The sequence below is a fragment of the Semicossyphus pulcher genome, unplaced genomic scaffold (genome assembly GCF_022749685.1).
Source record: "Semicossyphus pulcher isolate SPU_LCO1_2020_fin unplaced genomic scaffold, fSemPul1.0.p SCAF_2, whole genome shotgun sequence".
Lineage (NCBI taxonomy): Eukaryota > Metazoa > Chordata > Actinopteri > Labriformes > Labridae > Semicossyphus > Semicossyphus pulcher.
In genome coordinates, this window is record NW_027211693.1 from 17,186,700 (window position 1) to 17,210,986 (window position 24,287).

A 24,287-nucleotide genomic window follows, 5' to 3' on the forward strand; every position below is an offset into this window, starting at 1 on the left:
AACAGCGGCGCAGATTAAATGAACAAGGTAATGAAGGTAATGAATGAGAGTGTTTCACACTGAAGAGTTTAATTAACCTCGCCTCTCAGCAGCCCTCTCTGCACTGTAACACCTTCGTCACCGTATCGCTGCCCTCCTCCTCCTGTGCAGGACGCCCGGGGCAGTTTATCGAGTGGCCTTGTGTGCCAGGGGCAATTAATCCCACCTCCTGCCCCAAGGCCTTATTCTGTGTCTGTGTCCTTTATCTCCATGTTTGCCACGCTTCTTTGAGCACACTACTTCTCCTGACCTACTCATCTCCCTCCCTCCCCTCCCCCTTCCTCTCTCTCATTTCTTCTCTTCCTCTCAGATTCAGAGACACCTGCGACCACACACAGAGCGCACATCCTCACCGTCAGCAGTCCCTGGCAGCTAAATATGCACACATATCCACGCTTGAACAGATAGTCTTGTCAGATTGAAATGAGGCACAGGTTTTCATACACAAACACACACACACACACACACTCTCGCCCATATTCATGAGGACCTCCCGCTGCTTTTCCTTTACCTCCATCCCTCCCCATCTTTCACCTCGCTCAAACAAACCCCCGCTCATTGTTCAAATATTGACCGCCATCGCCGGCCACATTCTGACAACTTTAATACACCTCGGCTGTCTCTCTCTTTCCCATTCCCGTCTCTCCTCTTCCTCCCTCCATCCACGCACACACATCACCCTGCCACAGCACTGCTACATCTTGTTAAAAAGAGTTAGTGAAGCTGAAAGGCCAATCACATTAACACGGGGGGAGTGTCAAAAAAGACCGCAGAGAATATGGTGGAAGGGTCAAATCAAACGGACACTTCTCGGATTTTAATTGCAAATGCCTAATTGCTCCCATAATTATGAGTAATAAGACTCAGCCGGGCTGATCTTGAATGGATTGTGCAGCAATTACTCACCACTGTCGCCGCTGGAGAAATATCTCCGTAGATTAGCGTTTAATCCCGGTACCCAGGATCTCAGAAGTCTTTGAAGATGTGCGGCTGAATGTCCCCGTCCACAGCCGACGTGGAAGGCCCCGCCTCGGGTGATGGGCTGCAGCCATTTTGTACTGGAGAGCTCTAATCAGTCATGGTGGAGGAGAGGGGATTTATCCCGCAGCTCGGACTCGAGGATGATTAGATGCTCAGATGCAGTGAGCGGGGTTAGCGAATTTGGCCAGGGCATGAATGTTACTGTTCTCTATTATTCCCTCGTTCTCTGAGACATGTCATGTGACATCGGAGGAGCCAACCTTGAAACTTGCTTTCACGGCACGCCAGCCACATTAAAAGTCTGTGATTGCAATTACCAACATGCTTCAATCGCCGTAATTACTGCAGTGAAACTATGAAGCAGCCCGAGGCCAGAGTGAAGCTTCCTGTCATCCTCGCAGGCTGAGACGTCTGGACCCCTGCGAAACAGCTCTATTAGAATATGATCACCTGTCTCTGGTGCATCCTTAATTGTGTGTTGAGCTAACAGCAGACTGTCTGCTATCCCCAAGTGGGTCGCGTCTCTCATCCTCGGGTCAGCCTCTTCGTCTTAGCTGCCTTTTTTCATGTTTGTTAAAGCCTTAAGAAAGGAGCGGTCAGGGAGGCCATGTGAAGACTTTCCTCTGTCTATCTTTAGAAACGGTTACTCCTCTGTCTGCATAATGCCTCGCCGTCCGTGCTTAAGCACATTTTAGAAGCATCAGGCTTTGTCTGTGGCTGGTCGGGGGAGGCCCTTTCATGGCTTTGTGTGGCATAAAAAGGGCCATCTGAGTCTGTGGGAGCGATCGTTACCCGACATGGGCCGAACAGAGGGGAAGGAACGGGAGCTGAATGTGTGAGGCACAGCCCGAGGGTTTGCTTTGACTCATACCCAACATCACAGCCTTTTATACTAATCCATATTTAATTAGACTTTCCTTCAGTGCTCCCTCCTCTCTTATTTACCCTTCCTATGTTGTTTTATGGGAGGCGGAGGGAGGGCACAGGGAGAAGGAAGCGAGGTTGACATGGGATTACTATTAATAAGCACAGGAGAGGAGGGAAGGTAGAGGCTGGCGCGGGCTCCAGGGACGCTGCTGCCTTTCATTTCATTAATAGGATATTGTAATTCAAATAGCACTCATCAGCTCTACAACAATAACCTGCTCTGAGTCCTGCGATGTGCTGAAATTTCAATCAGTTTGTTGTTATTGTGTAAGAGGGAGCATTGAAACGCCAGTGAGTGACGGTTTCGCGTTTTCAAACCCTAATGACGTGATGGAGTCGTGTAGATCCGCCGTCTGATTAGCATTCATCAGGTGCTTTTGAAGCCTTTAGTGCAGATGATGTTCGCAGAAGTTTTCCGCACCGTTAAGTTCAAATGAATGCCTTCCGCGTGCTGTCATCAGAGGATGTCTCAGGATGACTGACTCTTCATCAGATCCATTATTAGAGTCTGAGGGCTGCGCTCCGCTCCGTCATGGAGCAATAGAAGCCCGCGACTCCATTAAAGTGTATGAAAACCCTCGTTTTTTTCTTCCCCTCATTTCTGAAAATGAACATTTCAATCAGTGTGTTGCCTTTGGGAAGGATGGCGGGTGAAGGTCAGTATAAATTTCAGTAGTAATAATTAGATTCTTTATTAGTCTTTGCCACTGAATTCAGCTCTGGAGAGGAGTGGTGCAAAAGGAGCAGCGCTGGCCGGGTGTTGACTTAATGTCACCCATCCATTTTGATTTCGCTCCGGTTGGCCTTGCAGGAGCTGGAAAATGGGAGGCTCATTCATCACTGGCTCTCTCTGGCTCTGGGCACCAACATGCATTCAGTCATAGCTGGAGTGACAGACACACACACACACACACAGAGGGCTGCACACAAAGATGCATCTCAGTGTGGATGTTATGAGAATAACTATTAAATGTAAAAACATCGCACATACACAAACAGAAACATTCACCGTCACACACCTGTTTCCTCATCCATTCATGTGTGTAAATGTAGTCGACCTGTCTGAGGCGTTTGATTGATTGACTGACAGCAGCCCGGGCGTCTGTGTTCTGGCAGCACAGTGCCGTTCAGCTGGATGTTTGAGACTTCTCATACATTTTAAAAACGCTCATCCATCATTTTGCCGTGTTTATTTTCTTTTTCCCGTCCAGAGAGGAATCCCCATCGGACAGTTCTGCAAAGACTTCAACGAGAAGACGAAGGAGCTGAAGGAGGGCATCCCTCTCCCCATCAAGATCCACGTGAAGGTGCGTCGTTGTGGGTCTCTCCGAAGGATCCCTGACCCTTTTACAGGGAGCGCACCCCCCCTCCTCCCTTCAATTGTGGTTAATTCCTCCAGCTGCATAACATAACCAGGGCACTTCCATTATTCATACTCTACCACTGAAGTAAGCCTTTCCATTTGCATGCATTAATGAAGCAATACCCAGAGGAACTTGAAGTCAAGAAGCATTAAGTGCATGTGAGAAATGTGAATTACTTAGAAAAGAGGTGTTATAAGCGTGTAGTATTTATTTTACACAGGCACGTCTTGGTGCACTCCCCCTCCCACCTCTTTGTGTTGTTCCGAATCAGAAGTTGAGTCCTTTCCGCTGAATAAAAGTGTAATGAGGTTTGTGATGTAAGGCGGGGGAAGCCCAATCCTTTAAAAGGCGTGAATTAATTTTGACATGCAGTAACACCAGCAGCATCTGGGGCCTCAGTGCTGCCCATCACTGCCATCTGCTGGACGTTTTTAGCGCTTCTTCCGTTGGAACTCTTCTCACTGTGCTTTGTGAGTAATATTGAACGTGTGCGTGCAACATGTTTCTGCCTCTGAGATGATGTTTCTCTGCTCAGCCTTCACCTTCCACCTCCAGCTTGTCAGCAGCTCTGAGATTTCTTTCATCTTCCTCTGAAAGAACGCTTTGACATTTAGTAAAATCCACTGGTTCACCTGCTTGCAGAGTTGGATGAGAAGATCAATCTCATGTCTGTGTGTTAAGGAAGCAGCAGGCGCCGGGAGGCAATTATCCGAACATAAAGACTTGGAACGGGGAAACAGCTTGCCTGACTGTGTTCGGAGTACAAGTAAATCAGCCTACCAGCACCTCACTAATTAACACTATGTTTCCCCTTTATTTAATCCGAACACACACAGACATGTAATAAGATTAAGGTGTCTGCAGCCAGGCTAGCAGCTGTGTGTGGCTGCACTTCTGCCGTCGGCTACACTGCTGCACTTTCAGCTAAATGCTAACAACCCGCTGACATGCTAACAATGACGTGTGATGTATGCTCGTGTTTAGGATTGGGATTAGTTTGCAGGTTTTTATCATGAACCAAACTTTTGACAGGAATAGAAAACTGCTCTTTCTTCCGGTCCCAGGTTCATGACGAAAGTTAAGGGTTTGAACGTAGTGGTAAATCCCGAGCTTTGCCTTCCAGCTCAATAACACCCGCATTACTTCTAACGCCCCACCATTCTGCCTGCAGATTTCAGCCTCCATTTTCCCCTCACGTGTGAACAAGACACCGAGATACTTGAACTCCTTCGCTTTGCGCCCAATACTTAATCTCAACACAGATGGGAGCGTCTTCTTTCTGTCGGAGAACCACTGCCTCTGCCTTAGAGATAGCGTAAGCAGCTCAGACATCAAGAGGGAGCTCAGGGTAGAGCTGCTGCTATTTTGCACTGAAAGGAGCCCGCTTAGGTCGTTTTGGGCTTCTGATCCAGTCACGTCCGGAGCCCAGGGTAGACCCAGAACATGCTTGTGGGTTTACAGATCTCACTCGGCCTGGTAACAACTCTAGATCCCCTCAAGAGGAGGTTAAAACAATGCTGTGGAGAGTCTTGCTGCCACCATGATTAACAATGTTTGGATAGATGATCGATGGGTGGATTGACTTGTGTGAAAAAGTCAGAGGATGACCACAATTCTTATATTTCATCCTGGAGGCAACACGAGTGTCTGTACCAAAAATCAAGTCAATCCATGTTTCAGAACCAAAGTGGTTAACCAATCAAGCGCTACTCGTGTCACGGTGTTACTTTGCAACAATCTATGTTTGTGTACTTACGAGGCGAACAAGACAAACAGTTGATTTAGTTTAACTCTGTTCAGAGCTGTTTACGCCAAGCTAAGCTAATGGTTTATGAATTAACTCTCAGTCTGAGGTTGATCTATTAAATATAGTTTTGCAGCCTCTGCACCATGACAGCCCGTCCGTCTCTGCCTTTGTGATTTTCACTTTCTCATTTTGCTCTCAGAGAAAGCTTGTTGCAGAAAATGTTTTCTTTCTTAAAGAACTGAGGGGGAAACAACAGCGACTCATTGGACCCTTTCGAACCGAACTCTGCTCCATAGATAGAGAAAAATTCTGTTCCCTCTGTCAAAAGGTCACTTGTGTTAGATAACACCGCTCTGATGACAAATCACCTGCTCGGTGCTATCTTCTCGGCTCAGCCTTCGCTTTATTGCCTCGTGTTTGTTTTATTGTTTGTTTTTTTCTATGACAGATAACAGATGATCCAAAGTAAACCTTCCCCAGATGATTTATTGATTGAATCTGTATGTCAGATTTTCATAAAAAACAGGTCTTTGTCCAGTGAAGGAATGCGAGTTAAAAGAAAGGGGTCAGAGGAGCTCGGTGAGGCTGAGGAGATTATTTTTACTGTGGTCCCGAGGGGAGGATGGAAAGGGCGAGCCGATGAGGCTGAAGAGCAGATGGCGCAGCAGCACGCGGGTGAACATGGAGGGGAGAGACAAAGTCGTGTAAAACATTCAGGTGTTTTTACATTATTCTGTTTGTTTTCAAGCTTCACGTGTCAGACTTATTAACCAAACTGGACAGCTGTGGAGCCTTATAGCCTCTTTCAGCTCATTGTTTCGCTGTCAGCTCTCTCATCAGCACTGTTTCCAGCTGCAGCAGTAAACACACCGTACAGACTTTTAGTGTTGCACAATTGACAGACAAAATTAGTGACTGGCTGGTGAACTCAGTGAATCTCTCTGCAGCGCAGGGGCCGAACGTTTCCCTCAGGAGACGGTGCGGATTAAAAATGGAGCGTAATTAATGGACTTTAATTCATCAGGTGAACAGATACAAGAAAACAAATGAGAGTCAATGTTGCTCCTTATCTACCGGATGTGTAAATAAACAACTGTTTGTGAACACAGTCACCAAGTCAGTTGTATAAGGTGCCTGTATCCACAGCTTGTTGCACTTTGCCTCGATTTATAACGACACTTTACACTCTCGCCAACGAGCTGAGATTTACTCTGTTCGGCCCCTTTTCTCATTAACTCTCCATCCACATCCTGTTTGGCCTCCTTGCTTCTGCAAAGGTGTCCACACTGAGAATACAGAGCTGAGGCTGCTAACAAAAGTAGTGTGCCTTAAGGGATTTCTGATGTACAGTGGAACATAATGCACATCTCGCAGTATGAGAGGTGGGCGGGGCTTTTGTGACCAAACTGAGCAAAGGCAACTTTGGGGTCCCAAAAGACTATTTAGATCTATTCACCTCGAGAGAGCCTTTGTTTACATTTTTCCATCAAAATGGTTTTAAAGCTGTTATTTAAGGGCAAAATAGTTTCACAATGCTGCTTATAATTGTAGTCAAATATTAATACGACGAGTATTAAAGCCCACATGATGAAACACTTTGCCAACAGGAGGAACAGTAGCTGACATGTCTCACACTCTTGAACAGAAGATACAGGTTGTTATTGTACATGCGATGAACACAGAGAGCTATCAGCCTCAAGAAAACGATAACAAGGAAAAAAGTGCTACTTAAGTCTGAGAGGGATGAAAGGAAGTAGAAACAAGTGCTCCTGATTAAATGGGAACATAAATACTGTAGACGAGAGCGAATGATTTCCCCCCCAAAAAACTGCACACTGCCTCTTTGAAAACCCTGAGGAGGGCCGGTGAGCGGTCGATACTCATTTTCTTTAGCTTTAATCATGCAGCCTCAATTAAAAAGGCTTTTTACTGTTTTCAGTTTAATAAGGGAATGGGCCTCTTTTTTTAAAGGGGGAAACATTCCCTATCTCCATATTAATAGGTCTTAACTCCAGGAGGAAATACAGTCCGCTGAAAATGTTTCAACACAGCAGCACGAGAAAACTTAATAACTCATGTCTGTGACTACCCAGAAAAATACCTTTTAATCGCGCTAATATACGGCTTAAACGTTATTTCATTTATTTCAAGATCATCAAGAGTTACATAACTGAGACACAGCTTTGTTCAGAGCTGAACCACCTTTTGAGGTGTGCATTAGTAAGGCACCATTTTCAGTCCAGACACCAATACCTGAGCTCATAGCAAAGCAATTTTATTTATGAGGCACATTTCATTACAGGTAAGCTCAATGTGCTTTACATTGCAGGTAAAAAAGTATATATATATTATATATAAAAATAAATTAACAATCGCTTCCACAATCATGATGAATAACATCCATAAATCAAATCAATAAAGCATGTATCCAAATGACATCAGACACACCGCATAGTGATCAAACACCAGAGAGCATGTACACACAGAGTACTATACGTACGCTCAGGAGAATAGACTTCGAGTTTAGTTTTAAAAGTAGAGACAGTTGTGATGGACCTCAGGTCAACAGGCAAACTGTTTCAGAGAGACGAAGCACAGGAAGGTATCACTACGGTATCATGAGTGTACCAGGGTATGTACATCTGTAACCATCTGATACCAGTGTTTAATTGATCAGCTGTATGCCTCACTCTGTGGAGGACACTGGGGTCATTCTATCAGGCTTCACTTTTTATTTGCTTTACTTTTTAAAACAAATTAAAAACCTTTACAAATATCGTAAGAAGCTGCAGATCTCTATGGCGTAGCATGAAATCCCTCCAAACAGCCTTCAGCTCCCCTCCTCTTCCTTCCAGTACAATGGCCACCAGCATGTAGACATTAACATGGAAATGAATTGATAACATCCAAACTGTCAAAGATGATGGATAACAGTATTTTTTTGTAATCAGTATCAGATCAATGCATCCCTTGTATACGTCCTCTAATTACAAAGTAAGGACATGTGTTGGGTTTAGAAGGCTGATTGTGCTACTTAAAAAATAAAAAATGATGCATTCATTTTATTAAATCCAAACCGATGATTCCAGTATTTATCTACCAGAATAATGTTCCTGCCTTTGTGGTGACTGCGTCTAAGCATCACGTTGGAAGGTAAAATTGTCCTGATTGTTCACATCAGCACATCAACTGTTTTATTTTCCCACCTTCTGTAAGCCAACACTTTTTCCTGGATGTCCACTCCAGCCAACTTTGTCTGAGATGGTGCTACATTGTCCAAACACACTGGCTGGTCCTCGTAGCCAAACAGGGTTGTGTAGGAGGGATATAACAGTTGGAGCTTACATGTGTCTTCATCATACTAATAATATAGGACGTACCTCTAGCTGCAATAAAATGAAAACACATTTTTTATTTGTTCAATATTACACCTCTTCTACAGGGAGCATGCAGCTTCAGCGTCAGTCTTCATCACATGATGTCAGGTAGCGATCAGATTGTTATTTAGGAACCCTTTTAGAACGCTTGTTTAAAACAAGTCAGCAAGAAACATTAAAATTCAACGAGAGAGCCTGCAAACTTTAGCTTAATTAGCTGTCTGCCATAGCTGAAATGTTGTTTTACCTTTCTTAAATCAAGGACCAAATGAACCACTGTTTTAAGAACTGCGATGGATTTGCAAAAGTAACAAAGTAAAGTTTGACAGGCCCAGCAACAAAAACTTCGAGGAGTGGGGCTAAGCTAAGTTTCAATCATTTTAACTACATTTTAATGAAAGAAAATTTAAATGTACAGCCCTCCTCTGATGTCGAAGCATACGTGCCTTATCACGGTTGTGTCAAGGAAATCATGGCCTCAGTATTTTTCAAATCCAGGCTGCAGCTCATTTTATTATTCCATGAAAATCTCATGGTCATATACGCCCCTTTGATCACAACCTCTAACTTTAATCCTTCTGTCTCCTCAGCCGGACAGAACCTACGACCTGAAGATCGGCCAGCCCACGGTCTCTTACTTCCTCAAGCAGGCGGCGGGCATCGCAAAAGGGGCCAGGAAGACGGGTGAGACAAGCTGCTCTGATGTTTCTGCTCCAATTTTCACCCGCTCAGCCCATCCTGTAACGGACACACGTCTCTCCCCGAGCTCGCGTTTGAGCCGGGCTGTGATTGATGTTATATTCATGTGATGTGGGGGAACTGTAGCTGAGGAAGGAAGTGGCAAAGGTGGTGTGTTAAAAAAAGAGAATTATGGATTTCTACCTTTTAAACCGTGTGCCCCGAGCTGTCTCCAGCCTCTTTCAGGCGCTGACTCCTTATAGGATCCCTACATGGTCTCCAACACGCACACACACACATATTCAGCCGCTTTGTCCTCTTTTGTGCCAAACTTTTCTTGTTCATTTATTCAATTTTTTTCTTCACACTCTGAAAACTCTTTAATGTGTGTGCCTCTGTGTGTGTGTGCGTGCTTGTGTGTAGGCCATGAGACAGCGGGGATCGTGACGGTGAGGGCGGTGTATGAGATCGCCCAGGTGAAATCCCAGGACGAGTGCTTCATATTGAGGAACACCACCCTCGAGAATGTCGTCAAAAGCATCATCGGCTCGGCCCGCTCGCTGGGCATCAAGGTCGTCAATGAGTAAGTCCTGATTCTGTGCTTGTGCACTTACTATTTCACTGTTTGACAGGGATACCATAAACCCAAACTGTGTCACTGTGTGCACACCAGCCCTGCTGTTTAAGGTGGTCGATTCGATTACAGATTATCATCTTGTAAATAGCTCTTTTAAGGTTACAAGCTGTCACAAACCTCGCACATGTTCCTGCAGAGCTGCAAAGAGCAAATCATCCAGCTGTCTGTAAATGCTGCTATGCCTCCTAACGGCCACTAGAGGTCAGTTAAGACAACAATAAAGTGGCCACATAATGAGAACACCTGTAATCGCTTTAATTGATAAACAAATGCAGTTCAGTATAACAGCCCTGCAGCAAAAACGGTTGTTAATACAAAGCGCTGATTTAAAAGTGACACATAAACTCCTTACAGGGCAGCCTTACCTCCTCATGAGGAACACAGTGGACTTGTGTGGAACATCTAATCCTTGAATATCTTTTCATTTGATCTCCTATCAATATAAAATCTACACTCATTTTTCCCCATGTAATAAAGCTTCGTGGATGGATGGGGTATTAGGATTTATAAGGTTGGTTGGTACCAAGTATAATTGGATCCCACTGTGTCATAATTTGTCCCTAATTATTTTCATCAGACTGATAACTCCTCATGTAATCGTTGCACTTCTAATGCACAACCACACCGTGATAATACATCATTTTACAGTGTCTACTTTACTTCCACTGTCCTACCAATGCACCTTATATGATCAGAAATCATTCAATATATATTAGGGTTTTCGTTCAGGCTGCTTTATCGATGTAATATACCCGTTGACTCTGTCTGTGCTTAAGGGTGATGTACGAGGCGGTGTTAATACCGTGCATCATGCTGCAGTTCAGAAAGCACTCCTTGTTTTGCAGCCCAACTCTTCTCATAGAAAATCACATGAATAATAACATGAGCAGCTGACAGTAACAAGCAGGCCAGCACAACAACACGAGGAAATCTCAAAAGTTGCTGCAGAGTAGAGTCAACAACTTCCTCTGTGTATCCTGCTGGACGTGTGGTTTAAGATGCACGCTGTGTGAAAATAACAATAATGGGAGTCAACGGGGGCCTCCGCTGCATGTCACCCCACCTCTCTCCTGTGTTAGTGTTACTGTGAGTGTGAACCATCCTATTCAAAGTTAAATTTAATTAGATTATGAAATATTAAGGATTGAACAGAGCTCTGACACAGTGCTCGCTAAATATGTGCAGGTTTTGAGAATGCAGTGTGTTCTGTGTATTGATGATAGACTCGCAATGCACAAAGGCGATGGAGGAGCGGCTCACAGCTGCAAAAGATTGCAATTGAGGGTTATGAAAGTAATCACAAACAATAAGATATATTTGTCTGTTTTCGAGGTGATGCTGACAGTGACCGTTCATAGACCGTTTCTTCGTAAAAATTAAACGTAGTGCACATACTGCATAATGTTCTGTCAGTGTGAAACAGTTAGGTATGTTACCTTCTTGTTACACATATAATAGTCATAGCACGAAGAAGATGCTTTAAACAGTCAGTAGGGACTTTAAGCAGCGACGGTTACAGCGCCCGTAAAACATTCCAACGGGTTACCGTTGTGGTAGAAATCTAAAGGTGGTGATACACGTATCAACTTTTACATCAATAGACAACGTCAATGATCAATATTGACTGTAAACTTTTACATTGAAAAAGGTCAACCTCCTCTGATCTGGAAATGTCAGATCAGCAGCGACCTCTTGTGGTGAACATACAGAATTACACAACAAAGTCTCCAATCACAGCCCACATCTAGAGTCATGTGATCTCTCTGGCTTGAAAAATAGTCTGAACAATGGCGGTCATCCAAGCGCAGTGGACCGACGAGAAGGAATTTATACTGATAAAACATTACTCTGGAGAACATCTGTTAGGTAAAACAGCTGAATATAAAGTAAAAACACATTTGAGATGGTTTATTGCCGTGAAGTTTGTCAGTGAGCAGATTTGTATTAGATCGTTTGAGCTAGCTTAAATTGCGGTCGCACTTGAAGTTGCTATGGTAACGCCGTAGCTGTGAGTGGAACGGAGTAGTACAGAGACCCTCGCTGCCCATAGACCTGTTGCCCTGTGTCTCATCATGTTGCTTGTTGATGTTTACATCGTCTGTTGATGTTAAAAGTTGATGCGTGTATCACCACCTTAATGTCACTAAGCAACGATTTGTAACTTTGTTACTCTTAACGGCATCATCCTGACTGCTGCTGGCAACGGATGGCATGTCTATAACAAACAGGAAAAATGGCCAAATCTTTAACAAATATATTAAAAATCCATACAACTACTAAAGGTAGAATCTAATATAAACAAAATTGCAGTGTCAGATACGCTAAAGGTATATTTACCGAACCGAATTTTTTCCGAACGCCATAGCCGTCCCTTCAACCCTGCTGCTTAAAGTCCCTGGTATGTGATTATGAATTGTGACACCAATTCACATTCACATTGATCACATTGTTAATCTTGCTTTGATATCACACTGCTTTATATTTTACAGATGTGACACCAACTTACCTGCTTTGCATCTTTAGATCCACTGTTTTATCCTCACACTCTGTTATTCATTATATATCAAAATCACACCATTTATTTTGCCTTGAACTATTTCAGTCCAGAGTCCTACCTCGCTCGAGCTACCTCGACCTGCCACATCTATTTCTACTTCAGTTAATGATATTGTACTTTTCACAGAATCTCTTCCTCCCTCTTACCTAAAAGTTATCGTGTCCTGCGGCTGCACAGCGTTATGATTAATAAGAGAGTTCTGTCAGTGCAGAAATGGATATCTCAGCCTCATTTTAAATGGATTTCTCCCTGAATGCACTGTGGAGAGTCCAGAGAGAGGGCTTTGCTCTCTGAGTCAGAGGGACTGAAGCCAAAAAACTCTGTTCAAAGGTACTGTTACAGATAGCTGAAGGGTTTTCTGCTAACAGACATTCCTGCTATTCAGTATAAACGTCTTCATGTGGTATTTATTATTTTTCCACCTCGATATAATTTAAATTGCCAAAGTACAAAATGATGCAGAATAATTTAACACTTCTAGTTCTTCAAGCCAGGTTAGCCTTTCATGTAACAGTAAGTCAAAGTTTTGGGTAACTGCGTATATTTTTTCCTCCTCTCCTCCTCCTCTTCCTCCTCCTCCTCCTCCTCCTCAGTCTCTCAGCCGACGAGTACAAAGTCTTCTTGGAGCAGAGGGAGGAGAAGTTGAAGGCTGATGCAGCAGCCGCCGCAGCAGCCGCAGCTGAAGCTTTGTCGGGAAAAAAGAAGTGAAGACCTGCGGCATCTTTTATTTATCCCCTCATTCCTATTTTTTTATAGAGTCGAAACATGAACCACCTTCATACAAACACTGTTAATGTTGTATGTCTCTGATCTGAATAAACAGACAGTTGTTATGTGATTAGTTTGCGTGTCTTTATTCACATCGTATATTAGGAATGACTGATTTGAGGATGATTTAAAAGGTTTTACTTCATCTTGGCACAGAAACAGGCAGAGAGATTTTGGAAATATTTACAGCCCGGAGCGTTTCGTTTCCTCCGAGCCGAGCTAATCAAACTGTAATTGTCTTGGAAGGATTCGTGCATGCAGCTCTTTGATGTTATTATCTATTATTAACACTTGTGGAAGCCATTTGGCTCTTTGTCAGGCTGTGCAGATGGCTTTCATGAGCACTTTACACACTTCTTCTCAATCTGTGATCTAAAGGCTTCATCACATGAATTATACATAAAATAACATGGACCCAGGGCAGGGCCATTACTCAGTATTATTATTTAACTTGAGCAGGAACTGTTAAAGTGATTACAGTTCTGTTTATTCAAGAACAAACTCGACGGTTTAATGTGAACGTTCAGAAATATCGATTGGAGTTTTGTTTACACATATACTGAATAAAATAGCACAAAATATAAACGCAAACTGATACCCTTTTTGGGAGGTCTTTTGTTGTGACCACCTGTGTAATTCTAATGCTGTTTAATCAGCGTCTTGATATAATACACCTGTTTGGTCAATGGGAAAAAAAGAGGCACTAACTAACATGGATTTAAACAAATTTGTTTATTATGTATAACCATTATGTATAAAGGGTGGGGGGCTGGCACTGTTGCCTCACAGCTAGAAGGTTCCTGGTTCAAAGCCCGGTTCAGACATAGTGGGCCTTTCTGTGAGGAGTTTGCATGTTCTCCCCGTGCATGTGTGGGTTCACTCCGAATACACCTCCCACAGTCCAAAGACATGCTCGTTGGATTCATCGGAGACTCTCAATTGCGTGTGAGCGTGAAAGGTTGTCTGTCTCTATGTGTCAGCTCTGTGATTGGCTGGCCATCAGTCCAGGGTGTACCCCGCCTGGAGACAGCTGGGGTCGTCTCCAGCCCACTGCGACCCTGAACAGGTTAAGCGGTATAGATAATAGGAGGATGGATAAAGGGTTGGGTCTCATGTAATGCATAAAAAATAGTATTTTTAGAACCAGTTACGTCATTTATAAGGAAGAAAACAAAATAACTTAGTAGTTGCAGTTTCTAAATGTGAGGATTTAATGTTTTATTGTTTCTCATCGTTCTGTTTTTTTGACTGTTGAGCAGACAAAATAAGTTATTTGACAATGTCTGCTTGGACAGGATCTTTACTTTAATGTTTAACAGTTTTGTGACTCTGAATTATTTTTTTGATTAATCAGAAATTCTTATTAAAGGGTCAGTTTAACTTTTTGCTTAATCTGTCTTAAAACGATTCTCACTTTCCCATATGTACGTTAAACATGTTTTTAGTCACTGTAAGTGTTTCTTTTGTTTATACAGGATGTAAAGAAATCTGCTCCTTAACAGTCTAAGTCAGGGGGTCCCAACCTTTTTGACTACACGGACCGGACAATAGTATTTTTTTTTTTTTTTTTTTTTTAAAGATTATTTTTTGGGCTTTTTTTTTTTTTGCCTTTAATTGACAGGACAGCTGAAGATAGACAGGAAATGCTGGGAGGAGAGAGCAGGGGACGACATGCACCAAATGATCAGCAGACCGGGAGTCGAACCTGCGATCAGTGCAACGAGGACTGTAGCCTCTGTATATGGGGCGCCTGCTCTACCAACTGAGCCAAACCAGCGCCCCCGGACAATAGTATTTTTGACAGACATGGGGTAAATCCTTGGGAATCAGCTCATTGACATGCATGCGCATAAATCACTGTCTCACGCACGGAAACACAGACAGATCGCGTCTGTATTTATTCAGTGAGGATCTTAGTTTCTATTACGGGCCGAGCCGATGACAGGGACGGCGCGGGTCAGAGACAGTTGATCCATAGTGTGATCCTTATCAGAATTATAATGTGATCCAGCAGTGAGCAGTTTATAATCATGCAACGCAGTGATGACCCCGATCTGTGTGTGTTCCTCAGGCTCTGCCTCTTGCTCAATATGGTCGCGATCATTCTCATATTTCTGAGAAAACATTTTATAAGGCTTAAAATATGTTTTCACACGCTGTGATTAAGACGAGCCGGAGGTCATCCACGCGTAGTTATCAGAGTTATCATGCCGCGCTGGGAGGAGACGGACGTTAGCAGATCATATGCCCATATGCTGTGCAATTCATATATTTCACTAAGTGATGTGAGACAAAATAATCCCCTGATCTCTTTGTGTTCAGCTGAAACATCTGACACAAACAGGCCGGGCTGACTGTGCCGCAGGAGGTAGAGGACGTTACACCACAAGGGTTTGGGTCGGCATCCGAGTTCTTCCTGTCCTGGTGAAGCGATCGTAGATACCCTAGTTTGTTTTTGATGGTCTGTAATGTGAATAAACAACACAAATGTGATGTAAATACAGCCAAACACATGTACGTCTTTGTGCCACTGTTCCTTCAGCCGCAGCTCTGAAGGAAACTCTGTGGACATGGACTGAAAGAAACATGTGAGTAATGTTTAAAATCAGACTCAACCAAATCACCCTATAGCCCTACATGGACTCCACCTTTTTGTAAGCTCTGTAAGGTGTGTTTTGTCCTTTCACCTGCCCTCTTCCTAACCTTTTCCTATCATGGCTTCTTACACAACTTGCTCACAGCCTGCTCCTCTCCTCTGCAGTGCTGGTATTTTCCACAAGATAGCAGCAGTCAGCCGTGCAGCTCTTCCTCCTCTGCTCCTCTTCACTCCATCACAAACACTGCAGCAGCTAGAGACGGAACAAAATGTTCGCCTGTAGAAAAACCACCATAATGATCCTGGCTTTGCCTTGCTACACATATGAGACTGTGTATTATCTGTGATGTGGTCCAGGTGATGAGATTCAGCAGAGAGGATTTTATGTGAGGCCTCAATCTGTCAGAAACATCTTCTATCTTTTATGATCAACAGAAAACTGGATTTCCTGCATGTTTGTCTTTGATTATATTCACCTTTGCTTCCTGTGGCGTCAGAGCGTCAGTTTGTCCCACATCCCTCTTTACTGTACCTCTAATTTTAGCCTCCTTCACTCTTTCTTTGTCTCCCCCCTTTCTCCAGCCCTCCCCTCCCCGCTCCTTCTGAATGGAGGCTGAGAATAGACGGGAGGCTGCTTCAGTCACAGCTCTGGAGCAGGAATGCCTATATATGGAGTCTTACACCACGCTGACACACTCGCAGGTACACCCAGTGAATGTGGGCTACCGTGATTTGTAAAGAGGGGTGGCGGGGGGGTCAGATGCCTACTATTATGTGTGTGCGTGCATCATCATAAAGTGGGCTGCGCGCACACGCTCGCACGCAAAAAAAAAAAAAAAAAAAACCTCGATGCCAAGTGTGTGCGTCAGTCTGAGTCAGATAGTGTCTCATTCTGTCTCGTCATGTGTGTGCGTCAGTGCTGTTGCTGAGCGAATCTCGCTCCAGGGGAAGAAACGGAGGAGAGTAGGGAGGGAGGAGAGAGGAGGCAGGGATGGTGGGATGATGATGCTGATGATGATGATGAGGAGGCTGAGGGAGGAACGAGGGGCTTGACTGTGACGACACAAACGCATCAGCCGCATTAAGTGCACTTTAATATAAATGCATTTGTATGACAATCAAATACACTTATAAGCAACACAATAGAACACTGGTCCACAATGTCCATTTTGCAGTAAGTAAGATGTTTACAATATATTCCATCTTATGCAATAAAAATCTCTTTCTCATATGTACAGACCAATAACAATTTCATACAAATGTACAAATGTGTACAACCTTTCTGAAAAGATCATATGCCTATATCCACAGACATAATGCATATGCAGTAACATCTTTGTCAAATATCACACATACAATATAGTAATTTTACACATGTATATTAACTTAGCCTTTAAAAGCTAGAACGTAGGAATCAATCCTTTACTTGACCGTAGACAACTCTACGTGAGCATGTCGACACCATGGGAATAGTACCATTCTCAACCCGTGTCGCTTGGTAACAGAATAGAAATAGCACCCCATCCCTATTTTCATTTTTTAAAACAAAACTTTGTATTCTAACCCCTCTCAAAAAAGAAGAATCGCTCATTCACATAGTCAATTGTGCCTCACGACACCGCGCTCCAGTGGAGCAACGATGTAAAAGTCCATGTGTGATGGACGTGATAAAGAGTTCAGAGTTCAGCAGGTCAGGGCCGTTTTCAGGCACACAGGAGCCGCTATAAGCTGCCAGCATTTCAAATATTGATGCTGCAACAGTATCCAGCTGACTGTCCCCAAAGCCAGGAGGGACCTGAAGAGCCCACATTCAGAGTCTAATGTACAGTACGACGAAGCAGAGTGTTTGTGGCATGATCGGAGCTCCGGCCGACTTCCAGACGACCTCGCGTTTGGCGTTTCATCTCGTAAAGCAACAAACACCTTCAACCTTCTCCAGACCTTCACGTGCCGGGATCTCTTCACATGTTCTCTTTTTTGTTTGCACATTACATTGATACACAAGATTTTAGATGGAGAGATAAATATGAAAAGTTAAAGGTTTGAAGCAGCAAACTCAAAGCTCAAAGTATCTCAAGGTTTCAGTTGATTTCTGTTTCTTTTGATGTCGCCTTGAAGGCTGAGAGGAAAAGTGCTTTAAAGCAGAGCTGTTCTGGCTCTAAGGAGGAAATCTCTTTGAATTTGAAGTGAAGATAGTGGTCATCCTATGGATGTAGAAAGATTGTAAACATTTGACTTCCAATACATTTGAGGTTTGGGTTTGCGTTGCTGCATTACAGGCAAAGTGCTATAAGTCATCTCCTCATGATGTAGCAAGAAAAGTAATTTTTTGTTCACAACAGATTTTTCACTACGAGTGAATACAAATGCGCGTCTGGAAGTTAAACAGCGCGTACACGTTCAGAGAGGTTTCTCTTTCTGATCATATCTGAAGCTCATGTTACAGAGAAGCTGAAAGACACCACATGGACTCAAAACCCAGTCAGTTATGGGTCCATGTGGTTGCACCGTCATGTGAATGTTGCACCAGGTTTGTAGAAGTTTACAGATTAATGACTGAACAAAAATATAAAGCCAATCTTTGTTCTCAGGAGACATGTAGGAGTTAAAGTCCTTAAGTTGTATATACATTATGTATATTTATACACTTAATTATTTTTTACTTTGCAGTAAAAGGGGCTCCACAAAATATGACAATATGCCATACTTAATGAAGTAAGTCACAGACTTATTTTAGAACGGAGGAACACTTCCACTCCCATCTGAAAGACAAGAAATGGAAAAGAGAGGAACAGGAAGTTAGAGGTTTATTTTCAGCAAATGTTTTCATCTCATTTAAGAAGATTAAAGTGAAAAGACAAAAAGAGAGAGACAGGTTCTCACCTTTGTGGAAGCACTGTGGCGATGGATGACATTGGAGTTGATACAACTCAGGTTGTTGCCCTAAGCCAGGGGCGATCGAGGCACCTGCCCCAAACATGGGTTCCAGGACGGCCAGTTCCTCCAGGAGGGACTGAGTGCAAGACACAGCGGGCGAGGGCGAGACGATGGGCGAGGAGGTGGCGGGGCCGGGGGAGGCAGTGAGGATGAGGGGAGGGGAAGCTGGAATAGAGGAGCAGGAGGACACGGGAGATGACACCACCTCGATCTCCATTGCTTCCTCCATCAGCCCCTCCCCCTCCACCTTGGCCCCGGCCTCAGCAGCCACGGTCGCCCCGCACCCGGCCATGGAGTTACAACGCGCCGATTGGACGCTACAGAAGTGGCCCACTCCCTCAAACTGGGAGGGTTGGTGCCAGCACAAGGGGGTCTGAGGAGAGGTCGGGCTTAAGGGGTTGGGCAGAGGGGAGGAAGAAGGGGAGGGGCATGAGATGCTGGCTGGCTGAGGAGGAGCGAAGTCGTCTTGGAGGAGGGTTTCCAGGACGCTCTCTTCAAACAGAGAGTCATCATCGTCGAGGAAGATGGGAATGTCCAGACCTCTCCATGCTTTGATGGGATAAAACTCCTTCAGCATGTGGACTGAATCTACATCGGTGGGATCTGTGGGGGGGGACAGGAAGGGGGAGGGAGGGGAGGAGGAGGGGGACATGGAGGGAGGAGAGAGTTTGGACAGGAGGGGATCCAGGTAGAATCCCTCTGCCAGGGAGCTGATGTGCTGAGCTAAGAGGGAGATCTCCGCCCGCTCCTTCTCCCGCTCTCTCTCCAGGGAGAAGAAGGAGAGGCAGGGCTGTTTGCCAGGGGAGGCCTCAGGGGTGAGAAGGCCCTCGGGGGGACACTGGAGGGGCCCCATTGGTACATCTACATACAGTGGACCCCGGACCTCAGGCAGGGTCATCACTGTGCAGTCTCCGTCTCCTGGGCTGTCAGGGGTGGGGGGCAGTTTCTCGTACAGGGAGCCGCTGCAGGGCTCGATGGGGAACAGGAAGTCAGTGGGGAGTGCAAGTGGGAGTTTAGCAGACAGGCTGGTGGGGGGAGCGGGGCTGGAGGCCGTGGTTGGAGGTGCTGAGGGTGAAGTTGCAGGGGCCACGGAGGTGGTGGCACTGGTTGTTGTAGCAGAGGGTGGAGGAGTGGTGGTGCCGGTGGGGTCGAAGCTGAAGAGGGGTTCACCGAATGGGAAGCTGGCTCCAGCGATCTGGGGGGTGTAGGGGGGTGTGCACACAAACTCTTTGCTCTGCTGAGTCTGTGAGGTGGGGACGGGGGGAAGGGGCAGGGGCAGGGGAAGAGCGGGCAGGGGAAGAGCGGGCAGGGGCGGGTCGAGCTGGAAGGAGGGCGGCAGGAGGATGTTCTGGGTTAAAAAGTCTAAGTCTGCTACTGTTTCAACAGTGACCGGGGTGGGCGAGGAGGCAGCTGAGGGGTTTTCTGCAGGGTGCTGCTGAAAGAAGCTCTCCTCCTCCAGAGATGAGATGCTGGAGCGGGGGTCTCCCTCCACCTGCATGGCCTCGGCCGCAGAGCTCCCGGGTTCATCGGAGGAGCCCACGCTGCAGCCGGCGGTGCTGAAGTCGAAGGACTGGGCGGAGAGGCCGCTGCTGCCCGGGGTGAAGACCTGGTCTGGGCTTGACAGGGTGTCTGGAGACTGGAGGCTCAGACCCTCCGGCTGAGACGTTCCAGCACTCAGGACCAGGGTCAGCTGGTTGTGCTCTGAGCTGAGCTGTTGACGCACCGACCAGGCCTCTGACTCACTGAGAGAGAGGAGAAAAAACAGGAGAAACAGGAAGTTAGGGTGTGTTTTTGCAATTTTAAACCATTCTTGAAATAGATGATTGAAGTGTAGTTAAAAAAAAAATCTGTAAATACCTGATGACGTAGTTGTTGCTGCTGATGGGGATCTCTCCAGGCTGCAGCTGAAGCACCATGTAGATCCAAACCCAGGACTGGTCCAGAGCCTGCACACGCACCACCATCTCTGCTCTGCCCTCTCCTCCTTCTCTCACTGTGGAGCAACAGTCACAGCACAAGTTGGCATCAGCTTTAATCCTGTTAATCATCATAGTGAGTTTTTTTTTCAATCTGCGTGGATGTGTCAGTGGGCACAATGTGTGTGTAACTGTGTGGGCATGGATGTAGTAACTGTATGTGTGAAGAGTACACTTACATAGGCTGCGGTGCTGAGCGGAGGCATGTGACAGATCCTGTGGGTGGAGGAGGCTGTACCAGGAGCGCGAGCGTAAAGCTGTCACATCAAAGCCGAGATAGGCGCTCACACTGCAGGGAAAGAGTGGGTGGAGATGTGTTAGTAGGATAATGCCTCACCCGTTTAGTTATATCATAAATAGATTATATAGTGGTCTATATTAAAGCAACAGGTGAAGTTGATGTTGAGCTCACCTGTCCTGCGCGGTCTGCAGCCTCATGTCGCGGCCGTGCTGGGAGTAGAAGCAGGACAGGAAAAGGTTGGTCTCCGCAAGGGGAGGGGTGGAGGTTGAATCCCTGTCTGCCCCGGGGCCGGAGCGGCTCGGGTGGGGCTCCAGAGGGGAGCAGAAACACACCCAGACTGGGTTGGAGGTCCAGTAAGACCCGGTGGCAGGAGAGGAGGAGGGAGGAGAGAGGCAGCGAGCTCGGATCAGGACCAGCTTGTTCCCAGCACTCTGCCTCCGCACGGACTTAGAGGTGTTGAAACGGCAGCGGAAGAGACGGTCTGAGGAGGAGAGGAGAGGAGGTTAAGTAAAAATCATATTTAGTGCTCTGTCTGCCTTGTGGAGGTGAATAAATAAAACTTTTAATTTTTACATTAATCCTTACCCATCTCAAGTGAGGTGGAGGCTGACAGGTTGCTCCTCATGATAAAGTGGTCTGAAGCGTCGATAATATCATACACGCTGTCGCCCTGTGCCACAAGATCCACCTGGAAAATGCAAACAGAAACGTTATTTATAAGGCCCAAAGTAAATCTAAGATATTCCTTGATAGATGTGATGTGTGGGGACTCACCATGGAGTGTCCGAGGTGCTCAGAGACGCTGTCTGACAGGTACAGGAGCTTCCCTTCCCCCGTCACCAGCATCAGAAAGCCCGGCAGCGCCTGCATCAACTCCGACAGCTCGTGGAAAGACAGCAACCTCGCGCTCTCTTCAAGACCAGCAGCAGCTCCCGCTTCTAGAGGAGAAAATGTACAGAATGCCAAATTCATTATTTAACCCGATTTTGATTAGAATGAACATAATTGATCGCTGCCTTGAGAGAAACAGTGTCCGCAGTGTTTTTCAGCACCATGGACAGTGATAGTGTTGTATCTATGGTGCGAAAGCATTTCAGCACCACGGACAGCGACAAATTGCTATTTTCACGGTTTAACAGCTTCTCTATCGATCATTTAGGATCATTAATGAACCACAACAAAAAAAATTCGATTAACATGAATTCCCTGCTATTCCACAAAAACACTTGTTGATTCTACCGCTGTGAACAGTGTGTCTCTGCAGCAGTATGAGAACCATCAACAGGTCGTTTCCATTCAATTCTTACCTTGAGTGAAGAAGACGGATTTCCTGGTGTACATGCAGGCAAGAGACATGATGTGCAGGTATGACAGTCGCGCTTTATCGGCATCGGATATGGGCAACAAGTCCTTCAGGTTCCGGATCTCGGCGTTGATCTGGTCCCGTCGAGCCTTGGATGCTCCTTTGGTTGAGCGGTACATTGTGGCCGGTTGTTGCGGTGCTGAAGTGTCGAAATTCCTCCAGACGTGAGTTGGAGAGTTGTAAGCAGATTGCTGTTAGTGCCTCGGCTGAAGTCGGGGTGCCCTGTCTCCGAGATGTATTAAGAGACAGGTTGTAAAAGTGGAAAAGAAGCTCTGAGGTCTGTTATTGGACTTTCATCTCAATTAATAGTGTGTTTTCCAGAGCAAGGTTTAAAAAACCTCCTCTTGTCCTGTCTCCGTCGGCTTAAGCTCCACCACAGCGTCCAGCTCGGATGCTGGCCGGCTGCTGGATGTGTGTCCCCCCTCTCGGAGTGCAGGTGAATCGGCGGCTGTGTTCGCCGTCTCTCGCACTGAAGTCCGGAACCCGTAAATCTGGTTGAGGGACTCTGCTCGCGGGTCACTTATATAGCCTGGGACTCCGCCGGAGCAGGGGGGCTCCCAACGCACCAACACCGACGTAAAAGGGAGGGAGGGGGGTGGAGAAGAAGGGGGGCCGATGTGTCTCATATCAGTGTTTGCAATGGTGAAACTCTCCCCCCTCCCTCTCGCGTGCCCTCTCCTTTCGGTGACTCTTCCTCGACGTCAGCTCTTCCCTCTACTCGGTGATGACGTAGGGCAGAAATCGGGAGCTCCGGCGACGCAAAAAGCCCGATTTGGACAAAACCGAGTAAGGGGCGGAGCAAGCGTAAAACGTAAACGGAGTCACCGGACTCCGGTGTATTGGAGGAGGAGGAGGAGGGGGTGCAGGAGGAGGAGAAGGAGGGGGGCGGAATTGGGAGACTGTGCTGCATACGAAATAGGTCTGTGTGTTTATATGTCTGGCAGCAGATTCAGGCTACCCGTCAGTGCCTGTTTGTCCAGAGCTGTCAGTGAACACGGCAGGTGCTTGTTAGGTGCGACTACATTATAATGTCAACATTTAAACATGGGAGGCTGATGATGCTCGGCTGTACCGCAGAATGATCCCCACATTACATGGAGGCGGACAGGGATGCTGAGGCTGATTCACATCATCTCTGCGTCGCCTTTTATGAATGGACACCTAACAGAGCAGCTGGGACAGTGATGAATGCAGAAACATGCACATACAATGCCGATAGCTCCAAATTGTTAGTGTTAGACATTAATGCTGCGCATGCCCAGTGGCCAGTTTGTGATCATTCCCCCCCAGAGGTATGAGGTACCTTATGCTTTTCGACTGAAAAAGAGGTTTCTGAGATCACATTGGAGTAATCCTGAGTGATTTATCATTTAGCATTACCAGTCACCCATACTGAGCACAAACAGCTGGCCGGTTTGACCAGTACACCAGTATCTGACCATCACACAGCAGTAAGCGTCTTATTCCAGAAATACTCCCTTATAACAAATGACGTGTGACTCAGTGTCGTCGCTTTCTTCTCTCGTTTCAAACTTACAAGGTCGACCATAAAAAAAACTGAATGAAAAACTGAACTCATTTTAATGAATGACATTCATGAATGATTGGACGCGCGCGCAAACAGCAGCCAGCATTGCGCAACCAACCCAATCAACCTGTCGCCAGTCGCACGTGAGGTATGCCGCGCTGGATCTAAAAATAGACCTCACAGGTGACCCGCGCAAGGACTGAGAGGCGCGCGCACCCGCATCCAGCATCAGTTCAGTCCTATTTATAGAGAGGAGATTCACTTATAGAGCCCCAAAATAGATCTGTAGTGTGTACTTCACATGTGGGGCACTTACACACACCTGGGTCTGTGCCCCGCTGTCCACACACACACACACACACACTCTCTCTCTTGTTACATCCGGACAGAATACGTGTGTGTGCCTCTTTTAAAGGAGATACAGAACCTGATCTATTTTGTGCATCAGCTGAATGCAGATGAATGCAGAGCCAACATTACAAAGCCCATTTGTTAAAATCTATTGATTACTTTGCTGCACTGTTTTCTTTTTTAATATGCAGAGAATATCTCATTGATGAATCATCCTGCT

At 45.7% G+C, this 24,287-nt stretch overlaps 2 protein-coding genes across 2 annotated transcripts in view; one reads left to right on the top strand and one right to left on the bottom strand.

Moving 5' to 3' along the window:
* Positions 1-13,126, top strand: part of mrpl11 (mitochondrial ribosomal protein L11) — a 45,911-nt gene extending 32,785 nt beyond the window's left edge. The window contains exons 3-6 of the mRNA XM_069670104.1: positions 3,159-3,254; positions 9,026-9,119; positions 9,537-9,696; positions 12,901-13,126. Coding sequence (XP_069526205.1) covers positions 3,159-3,254; positions 9,026-9,119; positions 9,537-9,696; positions 12,901-13,015 — 465 coding nt within the window. The 3' untranslated portion in view covers positions 13,016-13,126. The remainder of the gene's footprint in view (positions 1-3,158; positions 3,255-9,025; positions 9,120-9,536; positions 9,697-12,900) is intronic.
* A 3,664-nt stretch (positions 13,127-16,790) lies between these two features.
* npas4a (neuronal PAS domain protein 4a) lies at positions 16,791-22,307 on the bottom strand. Its single transcript, XM_069670061.1, has 8 exons — positions 22,133-22,307; positions 21,600-21,763; positions 21,411-21,513; positions 20,997-21,306; positions 20,764-20,873; positions 20,466-20,601; positions 18,555-20,350; positions 16,791-18,433 (listed from the first exon to the last, which is right to left on the bottom strand). Exons 1-8 carry the CDS (start codon positions 22,305-22,307, stop codon positions 18,405-18,407), a joined length of 2,823 nt encoding a protein of 940 aa, XP_069526162.1. The 3' UTR covers positions 16,791-18,404.
* Between the last annotated feature and the right edge of the window lie 1,980 nt (positions 22,308-24,287).

What these genes read in the sequence shown, in the direction of transcription:
- npas4a (XM_069670061.1), bottom strand. Translation starts at nt 22,307, where the DNA reads ATGTACCGCTCAACCAAAGGAGCATCCAAGGCTCGACGGGACCAGATC. An exon ending in ATCCGTCTTCTTCACTCAAG is followed by an intron (nt 21,764 to 22,132) that starts GTAAGAATTGAA and finishes TTTCTCCTCTAG; the next exon opens with AAGCGGGAGCTGCTGCTGGT. An exon ending in CTCCACCTCACTTGAGATGG is followed by an intron (nt 21,307 to 21,410) that starts GTAAGGATTAAT and finishes TCTCCTCCTCAG; the next exon opens with ACCGTCTCTTCCGCTGCCGT.